Raw genomic sequence first — 21,739 nt, 5'->3', positions numbered from 1 at the left:
GCATTTGGTCCCGACGTCAGGGTCCTGAAGCCCACAGTAAAATCCCGCCTATTGTTTCTGCAAGCTGGGTTTGATTTTACCCTCCTTTAAGCGCAGGCCATGTCCTCTGGTCCTGCTGTTCTGGATAAGGTGAAACAGATTGTCATGGTCAACATTATCCAGTCCTTTTAGAGCCCTAAAAACATGAATCACATCATCTCTCAACCTTCTCTTTTCCAGTGAGAACATGCCCAAGTTACATAATTGCTCCTCATAATGCAATCCCTCCACCCCTTCATCATTCTGGGTGCTCTCTCCTGTATCCTTTCAACAGAGGCAATACCTTTTCCATACTCATTGGCCATGCCACGGGCCAATCACAAGGAATGAGGTTTTTTGGTAATGTGCCGATGCGTTTCATCACAATTTGCGCCATCATGTCGCAGCAAGCGTCAAACTAAACCAAACAAGGTTTGTGAGGCAGATCCCCTGTGACAGGCCTGGAGTCAGGGTGAAGGTCAGCCAAGGATTTGGTCTGGTTCCTCCAACAAACTACTAAACGCCAACTCCCATTAGCCACACTTTCTCTCACCTTCAATCATTCTTGGATAGCTTGTGATTCATGAGCCTCGAAACATAAAGCACAGGATGATTCAGCAACTCCTTGTCAATCTCCAGCTGAGATAACGTACTGTTAAAAAATTGCAGACAACACAAAACTTCTTCCAAGGCCTGAAGATCAGCCTCTCGATGATCCTGCCAAGCCTAAAGTAGCTGATTAACTGACTGCAGGACAGTGAGAGTGCCTGCTGCCAGCAGTCTCCAGGCCCAGCAACTGTAAACCAGCCGTGAAACCCAATCAGCTCAGAGAATGCATCAGTGCACCAGTAATACAGACAACATAAAGGTTAGCAAACAGCATTAGTCAGTCTTACGCAGGCTGGGGAAGGAGGCATGACAGCAGCAGAGGTCCACTGTGATCTGTATAGGGGCTGACTGGGGCTCCCAGCACAGGTGGAACAGACGATTGAGAACAAAGACCAATCACACACAGGCTCAATAACTCCTCCCACTCCAGATTAACATCATCAGCCTCGCAGTTTCCAGGAATAGATCTAACCCTGAATAGAAACCCTCAGACAGCAAAACAATCCTGTTTATTTGAACTCAGAGAGACTGGTTGAACCACTGGCAACTGTGCCTTCAGCTGTCTTGACCCTAAGCTCTGGAAATCCCTCCACATATCCGTCCTCCTTTAACGCACTCCTTAAAACCTTTGACCAAGCATTTGGTCACCTGTCCGAATATCACCTTATGTGGCTTGGTGTCAAAGTTTGTTTGATAACGCTCCTGTGAAGCTCCTTGGGATGTTTTGCTATGTTAAAGGCACTATATAAATGCAAGTTCTTGTTGTTGAGAAACAGGTCCGGCCAGAGCCAAGTCCCCTCTTTCTTCTTATTCCTTTTCAGATTTTCCAACTGTTTGGCTGAGGGAGAGGTGGTGAGAAAGTTTCTCAAGGAGCAGACGTCAGTGTGAAGTGGCTGAATTTACATCAGAATCCCTCATTCCTAAACCACAACTAAAACTTTTCATCCACCGAGTGGAAGCGACCAGGCGTCAATCAGAGGAAGAAACCCCTAATTAGAAGTGCTGAGCAGTCACTGTAGGAGCACATTCACATCCAACTGTTGAAAGCTCAGTACTTGAGTACTAACTAGAACAGAGTTAAAAGTCATGTAGGACACCAAGCGGACTATAAAGGAAAGGGTGAGGGGAAACAATGCAGGAAGCAGTTTTCGGTCTCTGCTTTGCAGGAGGAGACAGAGAGAAACATCAGTGTGAAGTGTCCGTGCTTAGTCGGAATGCTACAGCCATGATGACCACTGACTGGGGAGGCGAGGGTCAGGAGCTGCTTACATCAGGTGCCATGATGAAAGCATTTATGCAGACTGTTCATTTCTAATCTGTGAGCAGAGTCTCTGTGTGCCTGGAACAGTCAGAATTGCGATTATCACTTTAACTCACAGGAAATTTTATGTAATTTATCCATTAAATATGTATTGAGGAGGGTAGAAATCCGAGATTTGGGACAGGAACATCAGCCCCAGAATTAGGGAGAGCAACAGTCACAGCATTAGAAAGAGGAACATCCAAGGGTCACCTTCCTGACCATTGTCAGTGGTGCTAGTTGGAAACTGCCTGTGTTTGGCACCAGTCTTAGGGCATCACACTGAGACTCCATGGTCATTGCAACCCATCCTATAATAATACATCCACGTGGGCCAGTTACATAGGCAGACCCAGCCCATCCCATAATAATGTGTCCCGTAGTCTAAGAGGCCACAGGATGACACCGAGTCATAGACCTGATAAGGTCAGGAGCTGTCCCAAGAGATGGGACGGGGTTTGTGGGGGAGTGACCCAGCCCTGGCCAGCAGGGGGAGAGTGACCCACCCATGGTCAGCGAGGGGAGAGTGACCAAACTTTGGTCAGCAAAAAGAGAGTGATCAGCCCTTGTTCAGCATGGGGCAAATAACCACCCCCTGGGACAGTGCAGAGGGAGAGTGACTGGCCCCTGGGACAGTGCAGGGGGAGAGTGACTGGATCCTGGGACAGTGCAGGGGGAGGGTGACTGGATCCTGGGACAGTGCAGGGGAGAGTGACTGGCCCCTGGGACAGTGCAGGGGGAGGGTGACTGGATCCTGGGACAGTGCAAATGAAGAATGACTGTCTCTTGGGACAGTGCAGGGGGAGAATGACACGCCCCTGGCCAAAGAGCACTCCATCCTTACAGGTGGGATCAAAACTAAAGGGGCACAAAAAAACGGCAGCATAAATTAGCCCAAAAAGAAAGGGTCAAAATTGCAAGGCTGTGCTCCCCATGTGGAGCCATATTAAAGTTGAGTGTGGATGAGAGATAAAGCTATGACAGAATCCCACCTCCTGCTCTCCAAGCCCTAACCCCACTTTCAGACTCCCTGCCCTCCATACCCCCACCTCATCTCCCAATCCCACCCTATACTCACACCCTCGATCTCTGACCTCCACCCCCACTATGTGACCCCAAGAGACACTAGGTCCTTTTTGCCTTAGTTCCTGTGCAGGCGCAGTAAGCTGCTCCCTGTGATGCAGTGTCCAGTGCTGTGATTAAAGCTGTTTCTATTACAAATACCCCCAGAGCCCAGTCAAGAGCAGCAGCCTCTGAATCACAGGCTAGAGCTGTGAGCACACTGAGTCCATTCATCTAGTTCATTGGAGGTGGCTAAATATCACAAAGAGCAGGAGGAGTCGATGCATTCGGCAGGAAAACACTGCTCATTGTTGTTACTGTAACTTGGCTAGGCTTGACAGCTAACTCTTTCAGATACCGAGGCTGCTGATGGAAGAAGTTTATACCGGGGGTTATAACAGTATACTTTACAGTATCTACTATCTGGTCAGTGGCTTCACTCACTGTACTGTGGGGCAGCGACACATTAATCCAACATTCTACACACTGACCAAGATAGCAGATCAGGATGACACAATTCTTCATATTGGGTTTCTTTACTCTTTCTTACTTTCTTTTTGGCTTTCATGTTTCAGATTCCTGCCATAGCGGAGATTTAACTTCATAAAGTATTTTCAGATACCCAGGTAAGGTTGTATTGTGCCTCAGTTTATTTCAGCTACCGATTCCATAACACGCCTTCACACTACACTCCTCATTTCTGGAAGGTGAGTAACCCTACACTAGACTTTAAACAGCAAAGAACAAGTGAATAGTCTCAATGATAGAACATATTTTTTACCAGTTACTTATTACAAGTTAGTAAATTTACTCTACTCCTCATGTCATAGGAAATAATAAACAGTTTGCAACTGTTGAGCTAAACTCCCATATCAGTAATATTCACAAGGTAGTGGCTATTTTCATTTTTTCACTATCGATTAAGGCATCACCTGTCTCTTCACAGATGCACTAACTTAAACAATATCTTCAAAATAGTAACCATTTAACAAAGTCTATTAAGTTACAAGGAAAAAATTGCCAATCAAAATCATGCTTCAACAAATTCTGCAGGATCTTTATATTTGAATTGAGTGCCTTGGCCCCTCCCTGAGACATCGGGCAAACAAACCAATTAGAATTTGTAACCTTCGGATTTTTAAGGTCAGGTGTGATTTATGTAGGTAAGCTGATTTTTAACCCACTTTTTGAAAACTTTTGGGATGTGAGTAGTGCTGGCAAGGCCAGTAATTATTGTCCATCTCTAGTTGCCCTTGAGTGGGCCTTGTTCTTGAACCATTGTAGTCTGAGTGGTGAAGGTGCTGCCACATAGTCATTATGTAGGGAGTTCCAAGATTTTGACAATGATGATGATGAAGGAACAGCTGATGTATGTCCAGGTTGAGATGGGTTGTGAGACTTGGAGGGGAACTTGGAGGTGGTGGTGCTCCTATGACATTGCATAATAGAACTGAAGACCTGACACTAGGCTCAATCTTGGATAAAATGCTTTATTTTTGTACCATAGCTGTCCCCTTTCAGATTCACTATTAATGACAACTGCCAACTCTCTTATTACTATTGGGACAGTTTCAACACTCCTAATTTGGCAATCATGATGAATCACAATTTTTGTCACATTGACTGTAATCACAGGAAAAGGCCATGGTTAGAGAACACTGCCATTACTTCCTTTATAAATCTCGCTGTCGATACTTCATAGCCCCGGTGATGCTTAAATATTCTCTTCCAATTTCTGAAAAAGTCTCTTCTTGTGGCAGTGGTTGAAACTCACGTGAACGACTGGAGTCTCTGCTCATTCTCACTCCCCTAGCACAGCACTGAGGTCCCTGTCTGATGCGCAGGTCAACTGTGAAAGCCCAGGAATAATGCGGACTAGCCAGCACGAGGTCTGATCACAGCTTGACCCCTGTATGGTGATCCAGGTACAGTATCTCAGCTACATTGATCTTTAACTATTTTGACTTCAAAAATCAACCAGGACACAGGGCCTGATTCACTCATGAGTGAAGGATCAGAATCACTCACAGGTGAGGGACATAATTTACTCACAGGGAAGGGGACAGATTCACTGACGGACAAGGGACCCGATTCACTCATGGGTAAGAGGGCCGATTCATTCATGGGTGAGGGTCCTGATTCACTCAAGGGCATGGGACCAAACTCAGTCACGGGCACTTGACTCCACTCACAGGTGAGGTGGCCAATTTACTAGCCGATGACAGGACTTGAATACCAAGCAAGACTGTCCTCCCTAGGTCATCTAATGTTAGTTATCAATCAGGAGGAGGTCCACTTTTCTTTTCTACCCTCCCTCCAGATCTGCTTCCACATGGCACTGTGATCCAAACAAAGCACTGCCACCTTGCAGGCAACTTTTCAATGGTGAGAATTAACTCCACAGATGGAGTCATTTCCATTCCAACCTGCAACTGCTTAGTTGAACAATCATGTGACTGGAAAGGTTGGAGCCGTGACTTAAATGCAGCAAACTCACAGCACCAGCTCTGATGATGTCACACTGCGCTGACCCATAACACTACAGGGGGCAGCCTGACCTGCCCAAACACCAATCAGCTATTGCTGCTCCAATCCCATCCAGCCAAACGTGCCTCAACCCCTAACCAACATGATCTGCCCCAACTCCAACCAGTCTCACCTGCCCTAACCCCAACCTGTCGTTCCCCTGCAATTCTGCTCCTTGCTACAGGTTGCTTGATAATATAAACTGCTCCTACCATCCTCCAACTCGTCCAGAATATCCAGCGTGGATGACCACACATATCTCTCTGTGATGGGACCATACTCTTCCAACGCCGGCAAGCTCTCCAGCTCATACGCTCCACGTTTCTTCCAATAAAGGAACATTTTACATGGGTTCTGAAACAATTCCCAAAGAGCATTCCCAAACTACTCCTCAACTCCGGCAGACAAAGTGCGAGGGCTCAGCCCTCCCTGACACACAGGCTGTTGTGCCGTTCCACTGTCCCATCATAGGGACTAATGCAAGAGGCACCAATCCACAGCCTGGAGGCCTCCGTCTCTTGGACAGAGAGCTGCATTCATCTGCTGAAAGAGTGGGACTGTGGGATTGCTGAGGGTGGCACTCAGAAAAGGACTGGCCACTGCGGCACTGCCTCAAACAAAGGCTTTCTTCATCTTTCACAGTTTGTCTTTTAAAAAAAAATCGCCACTTTATAGTTTAGGGAGAAACGGGGGAAGGTTTAACTTTTCACCCTCATTAGTATTGACTTTATTTATTGCAGCTAAGGAAAGTGAAGATTCAGCGCATTCTACAGCTGGAACCGAAGCAAGACAAGTTAGGCAGCAGATCACGCAGGAGCTTGGAGTTAGAGCAATGGGTCCAATGCGGAGAGACAGCAAACTAAGGGTGAACAGCACTGAAGATGCAAAACTAATAGGTGGACAATCTTGGTGTCACAGCACAGTTGCACAGATTGGGAACACGTGGCATGAAGCATCACTGATTTACAGAAGGATGGTGAGAGGCAGGTGATTATCATGCTCTGTTCACAGGAACTATACTAATGACCATGATTAAATGATATCCCAAATATTTGAATTTGGGATAGAACACAGGAACAGGGGGAGGCCATTCAGCCCCTTGAGCCTGTTCTGTCATTCAATTAGATCATGGCTGAGCTGTATCTTAACTCCATCTACCCACCTTGGCTCTGTAACTTTTGATATCCATAGCCAACAAAAATCTATCAATCTCAGTTTTGACATTTGCAATTGACCCCTAACCTCAACAGCGTTTTGGAGGAGAGTTCCAAATTTCCATTACTTGAAGCGCTTCCTCACATCATTCCTGAACAGCAAGCTCTAATTTTAAGATAATGCTTCCTTATTCTGGACTCCCCTCACTACCCTCACACCTTACCCCCAGAGAAAATAGTTTCTGCCTATCTAGCCTATCAACTCCTTTAATCATTTCAAACGCCACAATTAGATCACCCCTAAACCTTTTATACTCGACAGAGAATACAAGTCTAGTCTATGCAACTGGTCTTCATTATTTAACCTTTTAGCTCTGGTATCATTTTGCTGAATCTATGATACACCTCCTCCAAGACCAATATATCATTCCTGAGGTGTGGTGCCCAGAACTGAACGCAGTACTCCAGGTGAGGCCTGACTAGAGTTCTGTACAGCTGTAATATAACCTCCACATATTTGTTCTCTAGGCCCCTGAGATAAAGACCAATAGTCCACTAGCCTCTTTAATTATTTTTTGTAGCTGAGGGGATGGACTTGCAAACGCCACCTGCTGTTTTGTACCTTGCTATCTTCCCACCAGTTATTTGAGGAGGGTGCAATTCCCTCTTTTAAACATCTCATTTTCCATCTCAGCCTCCCTGCACCTTTCAGGGTCAGGTGTACTAACGCTGGCCCACTTTCTAAGTTGTGGGAAGGTTTGGTCCTGTATCTCCCAGACAGAGCCTGGGGCCTGACTGCCCCAGTGTGGTAGGGCGTGGGGTCTGACTGTCCCAGTGTGGGAGGGCCCGGGACCTGACTTTCCTAGTGTGGGAGGGCCTAGGGCTTGACTGTCCTAGTGTGAAAGAGCCCCAGGCCTGATTGTCCCAGTGCAAGAAGGTCTGGGGTCTGATCTCCCTGTGTGAGGATCCCAGGGGCCTCTGCCCCCCAGAGTGAGAGTCCCGAGGACTATGTCTACCAGTGTGAGAAATTCTGGAGCTTGTGTCTCCCAATGTGAGGATCTGTGTCCCTTAGTTAGAGAGAGTCCTGAGGCCTGACTATTTATGTAGCAAGTATTTTGTTTGGAATAGAAATGCAATTCTGTACCAATGTGCCTCCTCGCTTGCCGTAGTCATGTGACTTCTACCATGAGGAACTCGGACTGGGGCAGTCACTCCAGTCAGTTTTCATTAAAGACAGAGTCTACACCAGACTGGCGTCTTGTGAGCTCGTAACATGGTGTCAGAAGTGGCGTTGAGGTGAGTGTTGAAGAGCTGCTTAGAAGCACAACAATGGAACAAAGTCCACAGGAATGGTCAGAACTGCTAAAAACTACAGGAAGCCACAGAAAATGCTGACATGCTGTCGAGAACTGCACTCCCTATGAAGAAAGTAGAGGATGCTACGACAGAGTGTGAAATCTTCCAAATCCAATGTGAAGCAGCAGCTCGACATACTCTGCAAGTCAGCAACCCAGCAGAGACACGCCTTGCTCAAATCAAGCGAACGACCTAACAAGATCCAACTCTACAAGTGTTGCAAGAAGTAGTGATGAAAGGATGGCCTGACAGCATCAAGGACACTCCTGTGGTCACAAGAGCGTATTGGGCTTACAGAGATGAATTGACAGCCCAAGATGGCATCTTGGACAAAGGAAATAGAGTCATTATCCCAAAGGAGTTGAGAGGAGAGATGCTAAAGCACATCCATGCAAGCCACCAAAGAATTGAGTCGAGTCTGAGGAAGGCAAGAGAAGTACTCTACTGACCAAACATGAGCAATTAAATCAAGGGCCACATCAGCCAGTGCAGTGTGTGCAACGAGTACCAAGCTAAGCAAGCTAAAGAACCGCTGATGACACATGACATCCCAGACAGACCTTAAATGAAGCTGGGAATAGACCTCTTCACTCTCACAAGAACTGATTATCTTGTCACTGGAGACTACTATTCTGACTACTGGGAGGTAGACCAGCTGACCTCAATGATAACCGGTGAGATTGTAGAATGCCTGAAAGCACATTTTGGTCATTACGGCATTCCAGGCATTGTGATAACCGACAATGGCCCTCAGTTCATGACTGAAGAAATCAGCCGTTTCATAAAGTTTTGAGAAGTTCAACACCATACATCATCTCCACACTATCCCCAGTCGAATGGAAAGGCTGAGGTGGCAGTGAAAAATTGCCAAAAGAATCATAAAGAAATCGAGCAAATCTGGCACGGATATATATACAAGGCAATCCTCAAGTGGAGAAACACACCTACCGAAGGTATGGAAAGTAGTCCGTTACAAAGACTAATGTCATGCTGCACCCAACTATTCTTCCAATAGCAAAAAACCTACTAAAGTCAGAAGTAGTAACAGGTGTGAGTAACAAAATCAAAGTGAAATGGCAGAAAGTCAAATTTCACTTTGACAAAACTTCCAAACCATTGCCAGAATTGAGCATTGGAGAGCCAGTCAGAGTACAAGCTTTCAACGCTTTCAACAAGAGTCAGCCCAAGTGGCAACTTGGGACCTGCGTAGAGCAGTTGTCACCTCAATCGCATGCGGTGGAAGTGAATGACCAAATATACCACCGCAACCGCCGACACATACGCACAACTGGAGAAGCTGTTCCATCAAAGCAGGTGGCCAATCAGGAAGATGAGAGCTCACCAACTGCACAGACCACAGAACAACCATCAGCCCCAGAGGTCCACAGCACCCCAACAACGGAAATGGAACAACAATAGTTACCGCGGCAACAAGTGACAAGGGAACGCCACTCTCTGGAGAAGGAAAATCACTCAGATGAACAACCAACGACAACGCGCACATGCACCATTAAGAGACCAGCACGATTTTATGGCTTTCTGTGCAAAGCATGTGCAGAGACTAACAAGAATGACAAACTGCCAATACATGAGAACAGTTGTGTGCATAGTGGGTAACTTGGGCAGCTAACAATATCAATGGTGATGCATGCAAATTTTCTTTTGTTTTTTTGCACGAAAAGGGGGATGTTTGGGATGGAAATGCAATACTGTACCAATGTGCCTCCTGGCTTGCTGTAGTCATGTGACTTCTACCATGAGGGACTCGGATTGGGGGCAGCCATTAGAGTCAGTTTTCATTAAAGACAGAGTCCACACCAGACTGGTATCTTGTGAGCTCGTAACATATTTTTAAGCGACTGTTAACCATCACAGGTGGGAAGACTTTTCTTAAGAAAAATGAGAAGTGACATTTTTATGGATTATAATGCATAAACATGAATAAATGGGGAGAAAAATGGCTGGAAAACAGATCCAGTTAGTGGGGAACCTGATCCGTGCAGAAACATCAGAAAAATTAACTTACGTGTGGTTTTCCCGATTGTGTTCTGTACCTCTCGAAAAAAATCAAACACTTTTGATGCCAGCAGCAGAGCCGACTGCCTAGTCACACCCGAACCCATCCACACCCGGCCTGACCCCATCAGGAGTCTGATATTCAACGAGTCAGAAAGTGTATCACCTACTTCATGCAGAAACCTCAACTGAAGTACTGAGAGAGGGAGGGAGAGAGTAGAGAAAAATTGGGGAAGCTGAGACAAGGGAAGGGGAAAGTAAAGAGAAACGGAGAGGCAAAGGGAGGGAGAAAGGGGACAGAGAGAGAGGGAAATGGTGAGGGAGAAAGAGGAGGGGGAGGGAGACAAATTGGAGAAGGAAACGGAGAGGGAGGCAGATGGAGATAGAGGGTAGGAAAGGACCGAGAGAGGGATGGAAAGTAAGAGGGGAGGGAGAGACAAAGGGTGGAGAACCAGGGAGGGAGGAGGAGGAGAATGGGGATGGGGAAGAGAGAGGGAGGCAACAGAGTGAGGGGGGAGGAAAAGCAGTAAATGCAGAGAGAAATAGGGGTGGGAGGGAGAGGTTGAAAGGAAAGAGAAGTGGTGAGAGAGAAAAGATGGAAGGTTAAACAAGATAGAGGAAGTGAGAGTGGAGGAATGATATAGGCAGTGAGGAAGAGAGGGAGGGGGAAAGGGGGAGGGAGGGTTGGAGAGATGAAAATAGAGGGAAGAATAAAGGAGAGAGGGATAGAGAGCAGGATAAGGTAAGGAGAAATAGAGGGAAAGAGGGGGAATGAACCATAGAAAGGTTACGGCACAGAAAGAGGTCATTCAGCCCGTCGTGTCCGTGCCGGCTGAAAAATCTAGCTGCCCAACCTAATCCCACCTTCCAGCACCTGGTCTGTAGCCTTGCAGGTTACGGCACTTCAGGTGCAGGTCCAGGTACCTTTTAAATGAATTGAGGGTTTCTGCCTCCACCTCCGATCCAGGCAGTGAATTCCAGACACCCACCACCCTCTGGGTGAAAAAGTGTTTGCTCATGTCCCCTCTAATCCTTCTGCCAAACACCTTAAATCTGTGCCCCCTGGTAATTGACCTCTCCGCTAGTGGAAACAGGTCCTTTCTGTCTACTCTATCTAGGCCCCTCATAATTTTGTACACCTCAATTAAGTCACCCCTCAGCCTCCTCTGTTCTAAGGAAAACAACCTGAGCCTATCCAATCTTTCCTCATAGCTGCAATTTTCAAGCCCTGGTAGCATTCTTGTAAATCTCCTCTGTACTCTCTCCAGAGCAATTATGTCCTTCCTGTAAAGTGGTGACCAGAACTATATGCAATACTCCAACTGTGGCCTAACCAGCATATGATACAGTTCCAGCATTACATCCCTGCTTTTGTATTCTATACCTTGGTCAATAAAGGAAAGTATTCCATATGCCTTCTTCACCACTTTATCTACCTGTCCTGCCACCTTCAAGGACCTGTGGACATACCATTCCAAGGTCTCTCACTTCCTCTACCCCTCTCAATATCCTCCCATTTATTGCTTGTATTCCCTTGCTTTATTTGCCCTCCTCAAATGCATTACTTCACACTTCTCTGGATTGAATTCCATTTGCCACTTTTCCACCCATTCAACCAAACCATTGATATCATTCTGGAGTCTACAGCTATCCTTTTCACTATCATCCACATGGCCAATTTTCATACCATCTGCAAATTTCCCAGTCATGCCTCCCACATTTAAGTCCAACTCAGCCCTGTGGAATGCTACTGGAAACTGCCTTCCATTCACAAAAACATCCGTCGACCATTACCCTTTGTTTCCTGTCACTGAGCTAATTTTGAATCCAACTCGCCACATGCCCCTGTATCCCAAGGGCTTTTACTTTTCTGACCAGTCTGCCATGTGGGACCTTGTCAAATGCCTTACTAAAATCCATGTAGACAACAGCCACTGCACTACCCTCATCAATCCTCCTTGTTACTTCCTCCAAAAATTCAATTAAGTTAGAAAGACACGACCTTTTAACAAATCCATGTCGACTATCCCTGATTAATCTCTACCTTTCTCAGTGAAGTTTATCCTATCTCTCAGAATTGATTCTAACAATTTGCCTGCCACCGAGGTCAGACTGACCGGCCTATAATTATTTGGTCTATTCCTTGCACCCTTTTTAAATAATGGTACAATGTTTGTAGACCTCTAATCCTCTAGTACTTTGCCTGTATCTAGTGAGGATTTGAAGATGATCCTCAGAGCATCCACTATTTCCTCCCTGGCTTCCTTTAACAGTGTGAGATACAATCCATCCAGCCCTGGTAATTTATCCACTTTCAAGGATGTCAGACCCTCTAGTACTTCCTCTCACATTACGTTTATCGTATCTAATATTTCAGACTCTTCCTCTTTAACTACAATGTCTGCATCATCCCTTTCCTTTGTGAAGACAGAGACAAAGTACTCATTAAGAACCCTGCCCACATCTTCTGCATCCAATGCATAAGTTACCTTGTACATCTCTGATTGACCCTACCCTTTCCTTAGTTATCCGCTTGCTCTTAATGTACTGATAAAACATCTTTAGGTAATCCTTAATTTTACCTGCCTATATTTTTTCATGTCCTCTCTTTGCTTTTCTAATTTCCTTTTTTACTTCACCCCTGTACTTTCTATATTCTTTATTTTGTGACTGTCATAAGCTTTCTTTTTCTGCTTTATCTTACCCTGTATGCTTCTGGATAACCAGAGGTCTCTAGATTTGACAGTACCACACTTTTTCTTTGTGGGAACATGTCTACACTGCGCCCGTTGAATCTCGCTTTTGAATGCTTCCTACTGGTTTTCCACTAATTTTCCTTTGAGTAGCTGTATCCAGTCCACTTTCGCCAGATCACCTCTCAGCTTCGTAAAATTTGCCTTCCCCCAATTTAGAACTTTTACTCCTTTCTATCCTTGTTCTTTTCTATAATAATGCTAAATCTATGTATTATGTTCACTATCTCCAAAATGGTCACCCACTGCTACTTCATCCACTTGCCTGGCTTTATTTCCTAAGACTAAATCTATTGCATCCCCTCTCGTTGGGTTTGTTACGTGCTGGCTAAAAAGGTTCTCTTGAATGCAGTTCAAGAATTTTGTGCCCTTCACACTGTTTGCCCTCAGGTTCCCATCTCCCTGTCAATCTAGTTTAAGCCATCAATGAGAAGGGAGGAGAGGTAACAAGAGGAAGTGAGACCAAGAATAATAGAGAGGTAGAGGGTGGAATGGGACAGAAAAAAGGACAAGGAGAAAGGAAACAAAGGGAAGTAGAGGGGAGGCAGAGGGAGGAGGGGCATATTGAGGGAGGGAAGAAAAATGAGAAAACAGGAATACAGGTGGACAAGGAGGGAGATAGGCAATAGGGAAAGAAAGAGTGACAAGGGGAAAGAGCAACAGGGCTCAGGTCTGCAGGAACACAATGCTGTGAGGTGTGAAGCAATGGCGCAGTTCAGATTTCTGAATAATGCAACTAGGACAATTTGCTCCTCAACAGGATATAGAAATTCATTAATCATTCTATCCTTTACCTCGCCCCCCAACAAACCCAATACAGACCCAACCCCCATGCAATAGCATGAAAACTCAGCTGTGATTCCTGCTCCTGATCGCTGTCCAGTGACCCCTGCTGGACATGTTGAGCTGGGCTGGGCTTTGAATCTGAACAGGATGGGCTATTCCACTGTGATGGGTTCTGTATGTGAATGTTCTGTTGTCACTTGCTGCCCAGGCTCACGTGAAGAACAGGCAAATAGGAGAGGTATTACAGTGTGATCTGCTCCTGGCTACTTCCCACAACTCCCTGTCCAGTGATCTCCTCAACCCAGATTGGCTCCCATTGGAGGTTGTGAGTGCCAAGCAAGCAGGCAAGCAGTCAATAAAGACAGAGAGGCAGTGCACTGCACTCTTGGGCACCTCCAATCATTGACACTGAAATTATTGGGGTCCTGAAGAGAGGCAAAAATTTCAGGATTGCAAAGGCAGCCCAAAGACAACAGGAACCCACAGGCTGAACAAATTTCTGCTTTGAAATAAAATACTTTTGATGTTGGTTGTCAGGAAGGGAGCTGTCCCTGTGATTAGGTGAATCATTTCTCCTAACCCATCCCAACCAGTGACTTTACTTATTTACTTCCAGCTGTGTAATCAATGGCACTTTAAAAACATCTTCCAGATGGGGGAAGTGCGTCCCTTGTCCCTCCCCCAGCAGAAACAATCCTGTTTAAAATGCACAAATTTAAAATCTTTCAACTTCTGTATTACCTGGAGAAAGGATAGAGAATCCACTGTGGTTCCTGGGCAATACAACAGCTTCCCTTTGAACTCAGCTGAAAGGGGACTGTGTATATGGGAACAGTCTGGGATAAGAAAAGGCAATTGCACCCATCCACTTGGAACTCTAACCCCTGCTATGCCTGCCCAGGGAGTGTTTTGTGAGACAGTATAGAGGGAGCTTTACTATGTACCTAGCCCACACTGTATCTTCTCTGGGAGTGTTTGATGGGACACAGTAGCAGCAGATTATCTTTGCATCTAACCCATTTTTTTTTGTTTTTGTTTTCTTTTTTTTTTCTTGTATCTAACCCCTTTTTTTTAATAAGGTGGCCTTTATACCCCAGGCCCCTTTTATATATTTTATGTCGAGGGGGCCTTTATTCTCCAGGCCCCCTTTATATACATGCTTTTTTAAATAAGCAGCACAGTGGTGCAGTGGTTAGCACCATAGCCTCACAGCTCCAGCGACCCGGGTTCGATTCTGGGTACTGCCTGTGCAGAGTTTGCAAGTGCTCCCTGTGACCATGTGGGTTTTCGACAGGTGCTTTGGTTTCCTCCCACAGCCAAAGACTTGCAGGTTGATAGGCAAATTGGCCATTATAAATCGCCCCTAGTATTGGTAGGGGATGTGGTAGGAATATAGGATTAATGTAGGATTAGTATAAATGGGTGGTTGATGGTCAGCACAGACTCAGTGGGCCGAAGGGCCTGTTTCAGTGCTGTATCTCTAAATAAATAAACCAAAAACTCAAATTAAAATGCCATTCTTGGCATCGACAATGCACTCCAGTCCCTGCAGTGCCCACTGGTCACGGAAGCACATCTAACCCATGCTGTACCTGCCCTGGGAGTGTTTGATGGGACAGTGTAGCGGGATCTCCTATACTTTGCAATCTTGGACCTTGACCATTGACCCATGTTTCTCAAAAGAAAATTGTTTTGGACACGAGAAATGAATTTTGTTCTGAACTGCTGCAGACCAGCAGATGAATTGAGGAAGCGAATCTCAGTGCCAAATCCAAGGAACACTATCATTCAATCTGATGGAGAGGTGAAAATAAGTGTGTTTTTTCCTTTTTTGGGAGGATGGATGAATGACTTCACTGTCTGGTTAGCTCAGCGTTCCGCTGCTCATATTATTTTCTGTTTCTTCCGAGTCTCCCATCCAATTTCTTTTGGCTCGGGAAGTTTGGGTTTGCGTCAGATGAAGCTAATAATAAACAGTTAAGAAATATCTGAGCAAAAAAAATCCCAGAAGAAGGTGTTAACCCAATCAGAGGAACCAACCATTGCCAGGAACTCTGACCATATGTTGCTGCGGCTGTAAATCCTGAGAAACAGGATTCAGACTCCTGCCAGCCTGAGCCCCTGCCCTCTTGCACACTCAAACAGCCCTTTGCACACTGGCAGGGACTTAGGCCAGGCAGTGAGTGAAAGTGCGTGAAGTTGGGGTGCGCAAAGAGAACCAAGGGCCCAGAAATTGGTACAACCTGCCTATTTAAACTGTTGCTGTTCAACTGGAAAAAGCCATTCACCTTGCCTGATTTATACCCCACCAGATTTACACTCTCTGTTGTCTGATAGCTGTGCTTGCTGTAACAGGTTGAGAGAAGTTACAACCCCACCTCGGGAGGAAGTATGAAGAACAGGCATTACTTCTACAGCCTTGTTAATTCCATATTTTCCACTGATTGCACTGGGCTGGGGGCACCAAGACGGGGATTTAAAATATAGAAATAGATGATTATGCATAGAATTTCAAGATGAAAAGCTTGAAAGGGATCAAAGCTGATTCCTTGAATTCTTAATCATTTCTTTAATTGCAGGGTTGTGTCAAAGAAAACCAGCTAACAAGAATCACACAGGAATTAATGAAGACAAGAATTGATTGTTTAGCTACACCATCTTACGAAAACCACCGCATTCCATGGGGCCACAGGGTCTGTCATTACACAGGACTCAGCATGAACATAGGAACAGGAGGAGGCCATTCAGCCTCTCGAGTCATTACACAGGAAAAAGGAGGCCATTTAGCCCCTGAGCCTATTGCACAGGAATGGGCCATTCAGTGCCTAAAGCCTGTTAAGCAGAAACTGGAGGAGGTCAATCAGCCTCTCAAGCCTGTTACAGAGGAACAAGAAGCTAGTCAGCCCCTTGAGCTTTTTGGAGGCTGTCAGTCAGCTCCTCAAGCCTGTTACATAGGAACACGACAAAGCCATTCAGCCCCTCAAGCTTGCTCTACCAATTCGATTAGATCATGGCAGATCTGCACCTCAACTCCATTTACCCAACTTTCTGCCATATCCCTGGATACCCTTACCTAACAAAAATCCATTGATCTCTGTCTTGAAAGCTCCCAATTGACCCACAGCATCCAGTCTTTTGGAGGAGAAAGTTCTAGATTTTCATGAAACTTTGTGTGAAGAAGTGCTTCCTTATTTTGTTCCTGAATGGCCAAGATTGTGCCCCATTGTTCTGAATAGCCCCCACCAGAGGAAATTGTTTCTCGGTATCTACCCTACTGAATCACATCATTCAAAACACCTCAGTTGGATCACTCCTTAATTTTCTAAACTCAGTTGAATACAAATGAAGTTTATGCAACCTGTCCTCATAATTTAATCCTCTGAAACTTGGTATCATTCTGGGGAATCTGTGCTGTACCCACTCCAAAGCCAATACATCCTTTCTTAGGTGCGGTGCCCAAAACTGAATGCAGTTCTATAAATAAATGCACGACCCAGAGCATGTTGGATGGAGTCGAACCTTACTGCTAACAGGCCATTTAAATAAAATCTTTGTTACAAATTGGCGAATGTTCTTCCTTCGGCTGGGTGTCCTGTTTCAGCACAGGGAAAGTCACGGGCGGAATGTCAAGGTGACTAAATTTCCACAGCAGCCAACAGCACGCTCTGTGTAGGCCACCTGGAAACTTTCTGTTCCAAATGACTTCTCCCCTTTTCCGAAAACAGGAAGGAGTGCGTCCTGGCTGGAAAATAGAACAGTGTTGTCCAATACTTTAGCAACAGCTGGTTAATTGAGAATCCAGATGTGCCTAATTGCATTTCTGATTAGCAAATAAAATCAGTAATAGACTGTTTGTTGAGCCAGTGATCTCGATGCTCCTATTTGCAAGGCGTGTGCCTGTGAACTTTAACCTTTCTGTGCATTTGTTGGTAAAATGGTGAGATGAAAAGCAGTGTGTTTGTGAGTGGTTTTTGATCATTGTGAGTGCTTTACTTCCTTGCTTACTGAGTGGTGGTAGATGTGTAAGTAAGTATCCACATGTAAAATACATCTACCTGTATTGTGTCAAGCCGAGCCGAGCCGAAGAGTTCAAGAGCCCGGGGCCAGCTGGCCACCTCTGAGGAGGAGGAGGAGGAGGGATCCTCGGAGTGTCCAGCTTCACAATATTCCCCCACATCTTCCAGTGGCACAGATACTCTCATGCCAGTGGGTATACATTCATGAGAAGATTCAGGATCACAAGCTGGGGAGCACATCAAACATGCACCTGAGCAGCTGACAGAGCCTGTGACAGCCACTGACAGTTGGAGGGCTGTGGAAGGCCTGGCCCACGCTGAGCTCCAGACTGATGAAGTGCCTCTGGCATCAGCTGCAACACAGCAACTGCTGCAGTTGTAGTGAGAGGTGAGGGAACATCTGGCAGAGCTTCCAAAGGCTATGCATTTCCATGCGGGACTATTGGATGAATACATCCAGGCCATGAGTGCTGCCATGTCTCTGGCATGTGTGTGCATGGCTTCCTCCATCAAGAGATTGGAAACTCTTATGGAGAGCCTAATCCAGACCACTCAGTGAATGCCAAAGATGCAGACCTGCATGCCATTGCCATGTCCATGAGCTCTATGCAGTAGTGGCAAAGTGAGAGGGGGATGAGGCACCTGAAGCCTCCACCAGGTCCTCATCCTTCTCAGGTGACCATGGAGGTACAAGTGTACTTTGCAAGGGAGGAGGAGAGGCTGACTTGAGCTTTTGGAGGGCCCTGTGACAGTGCAAGAGCACCTCAGCATGCCAGGGCCCTCCAGGCCTGAAGCAGTCAGAGGATGGCCACCAAGGTCATCTGAAGCCAGAGGCAGCCTGCCTCCACCTCAGCTGCGGGCACAGGGGAAGCAGCTTGTAGCAACACGTGTAACAGAATTAAAAAGAGCACCTAGCTGCATTTGGGGTGCATGGGTGATAGATGTTAAGTCTCATTTCTGTTGTACGCCTCAATAAATCTTTCACTCACTGATGCTGCTTCTCATTCTAATTCTTGCTACCCTGTGAGATCTCATCTACAACCTTGTTCCCTCAGTGGGCTTGAAGCGATGGAGTAAGGCGCATGCGTTCAGCTCCTCAGCCTTGCCACTATGTGCTGTGCATCTGGGCGCTACAAAATGAAGGGTGCGACAACAGGACTGATTAAAGGTAAGGCTTTATTGAAATTTTTCTGAAAGGACAAAGGGGCCACAGGAAACGGCTCTGTATTTGTATGTCCTGAGCCTCCCTTGCATGTACCTCTTTGTGCACTGTCTGTGGTCCAAGGGATTCCTCATCTTGCATCACATGGTCAGCTGGCTCAACCATATCTTCATCGGCAGAGGAGGCATTGCGATCAGCGATTTCCTCATTGTTGAATAACTCCTCCCTCTGCAGTTCTAGGTTGTGCAATGTACAGCAGACCACCACACAATATGTGAGACCCTTGCTGGCACATACTGAAAGGCTGCACCAGATTGGTCTAGGCACCTGAATTGCATCTTCAGAAGTCCAATAGCCTGCTCGATGGTCGCTCGGGTTGACCTGTGGCAGGTGTTGTACCTCTCCTTTGCATCTGTGTGTGGGTTCCTCACAGGCAAGAGTAGCCCTTGTCGCCAAGTCTCTATCCTTGAAGGCACACAAGGGGCCGGGAAAGCTGTGACACCTGGGACTGCCGATATATGTAGGCATTGTGGCTGCTTCTCGGGAACCGTGCACACACCTGAAGGATCTGCTTTGGGTGGTCGCAGACCAGTTGAACACTGATGGAATCGAAGCCCTTCCTGCTGATGAAGGCCACTGGCTGGTTCGTGGCAGCCTTGATGGCCACATAGGTACAGTTGATGACACCTTGTACCTGGGCAAATCCAGTGATGGCCCCGAACGCAATGGACCTCTCTGCCTGACTTTCCAGATCAGTGAGGTAGTGCGCATTGTTGTTGGCCCTCTTGAACACGGCATTGGTCACTTCCTTGATGCACCAATGAACTGCAGACTGGGAGATCCCACACATGTCCCCAGTGGATCCCTGGAAGGATCTGGCAGCATAGAAGTTGACAGCCATGGTGATCACCAGCGCTGCGGGTGTTGGATGTCCACCAAGCCCAGTGGGTCTCAGCTTGTCCTGTAGCATGGCGCAGAGATCAGTGACAGCCTCCCTGGAGACCAGCAATCTTCGCTGATGCTGCTACTTGGACATTTGGAGAAAATGCAGCCTTGGGCGGTACACTCTCCTGGGGATTGCCTCTTCTGTGCGGAAGTGCCTGTTGGTGTGGCCCTCTGTGCCTTTCTCCAGTGTGTCCACCCTGAGCCTGACCATCTTGCTGGTCCTGAGTTGGTGGTGTGCCCCTGCCAGTGCCTGGACCCTCCTTCCCTCTGAGCTGCCCCTCCTCCTCAACAGGAGCCCTGAGGTCTAGGTAAATGAGTACCATGGCAGGTGTCCTCTCTCTGATTCGTAGCCTACTATGCAAATGGCCTCCCTATCCCCCACACCTTTTCCTGAGTCCTTTCTTTGGAAGAAGTGCCACTGCCCATATGTGATCCTGGCAACAAGTCTCCACAGTCCTGACACCTTCTCCTCCTTTCTGTTGACGTCTGGCAGTGCCCTTTGTGCTCCATCCTTCCTGCCACCGCACGCTGGCTCTCTCAATGGCTTCCTGAGAGAGCCAGCACTTATTCCCTGCTTCCATGACACCTCGTTTCACAGGCGGGGCTCCAAAGATCCATGGTCTCCATGCGTCATTGATAAAATTAGAAGTGCACTGTAAAATTGGAGTTAATTGGCCTTTCAAGTAACTCATCAGGAACTTCTGATGAAAGGTTATTGACCTGAAGCATTAAACTCTCTCCACAGATCCTGTCTGACCTGCTGAGTAATTTCAGAATTTTTTGTTTATATTCCAGCATTTCTGTTTTTATTTCAGACTTCCAGCATCTGCAGTATTTTGCTTTTGGATTGTGTTCTTTGTCCAGATGCTACTGTTCAAGAAATGATTTATAAAGAGAAGCTGCAGATTGTTCCTGACCTTCTGTCTCAATATCCATCCTCTATTGTATCCTGTCTCACTAATACGCTGATTCCCCCACCCGCCCAGTGCTGATCATTGCTGGGTGCGGGTTTCACAGGTGCCGATCACTCTTGCAATGCCACCCAAGTGAACCAAGATCATCAGGCAATCTGACCCAGGAGTGCATCATGCCTGAGTCCGGTTCTCCAGGGGAAGCGGTGGTGGGGATGGGAGTGGGTGTGGGGAACCTGAACTCCAGTGAGAATCAGCTCCTTCAGGAGAGAAGTGAATTTGAATCCCAGTGGAACAAACACCTTCAGGATATCAGGGGAGAAAATTTTAAAACCAGCTGGTCCTAGAAATTTAACACGAAACAGTCATCTTACATGGAGATGTGCAATCACTGTCCAACAATGTCTCTAAAATTCTAATCTATTTCTTTGTAAATGCCCAATTTCAACTGATAAGATTCTGTTAGCAAAACAAAAAGTGTTGCTCATCACAGAGATCATCTGGAACCTCTCAGTAGCCTCCCCAACAGAAAGGATAAAGTTTAACAACAACAGCAGGTGTCCTGATCCGACAGTAATGAATAAACGTACCAGGTATTGCACTGTCCAATTACAAGCGCAACAATGCCAGGGCACTAGTGAAAGGGATTCCTCCACTGCAGGCTTACAATCAAAGAATCTTACAGCACAGGATGAGGCCATTTGGTCCTTTTGTGACTGTGCCCTATTCTTTGAAACAGCTATCCAGTCAATCCCACTTCTTCCTCTCTGTCTGCAAATTTCTCCTTTTCAAGCATATATCCTGTTGAAAGTTTGTATTGAATCTACTTCTACCACCCTTTCAGATAGAACATTCCAAATCAGAACAGTTCACTGCATAAATAAATTTCTCATTCCATCCCTGTTCTGTTAAACACCAACACTGCCACATTACCAGGGATTAATCGTAGTACTTACTTGGCTGCGTTCGGAGGCGCAGGTTGAGCCAGTTTCGAGGTGGGGATCCATATTTAGAGAGAACAGAGTTCATGGTCTGCTCTATAGGCAATGCCACCTGTAGCCAAATACCAAGGTCCAAATGCCAGCTGGAGAGACAGTGTTTTAGTAACTTCCTCTCCACACATCA

At 46.3% G+C, this 21,739-nt stretch overlaps 1 protein-coding gene and 1 long non-coding RNA gene across 2 annotated transcripts in view; one reads left to right on the top strand and one right to left on the bottom strand.

Moving 5' to 3' along the window:
• LOC137352125 (pleckstrin homology domain-containing family G member 5-like) overlaps positions 1–731 on the bottom strand; it is a 141,825-nt gene extending 141,094 nt beyond the window's left edge. Inside the window, exon 1 of the mRNA XM_068017254.1 lies at positions 572–731. Coding sequence (XP_067873355.1) covers positions 572–581 — 10 coding nt within the window. The 5' untranslated portion in view covers positions 582–731. The remainder of the gene's footprint in view (positions 1–571) is intronic.
• The window catches only part of LOC137352127 (uncharacterized), a 51,254-nt gene extending 44,702 nt beyond the window's left edge, over positions 1–6,552 (top strand). The window contains exons 2-4 of the long non-coding RNA XR_010969645.1: positions 3,565–3,615; positions 4,750–4,914; positions 6,256–6,552. This is a non-coding gene — a long non-coding RNA (uncharacterized lncRNA). The remainder of the gene's footprint in view (positions 1–3,564; positions 3,616–4,749; positions 4,915–6,255) is intronic.
• The last annotated feature ends 15,187 nt before the right edge of the window (positions 6,553–21,739 follow it).

The sequence above is a fragment of the Heterodontus francisci genome, chromosome 37 (assembly GCF_036365525.1).
Source record: "Heterodontus francisci isolate sHetFra1 chromosome 37, sHetFra1.hap1, whole genome shotgun sequence".
NCBI lineage: Eukaryota > Metazoa > Chordata > Chondrichthyes > Heterodontiformes > Heterodontidae > Heterodontus > Heterodontus francisci.
Note: the sequence above shows the minus strand (reverse complement) of the source record. Positions and strands in the feature narration are given on the sequence as shown.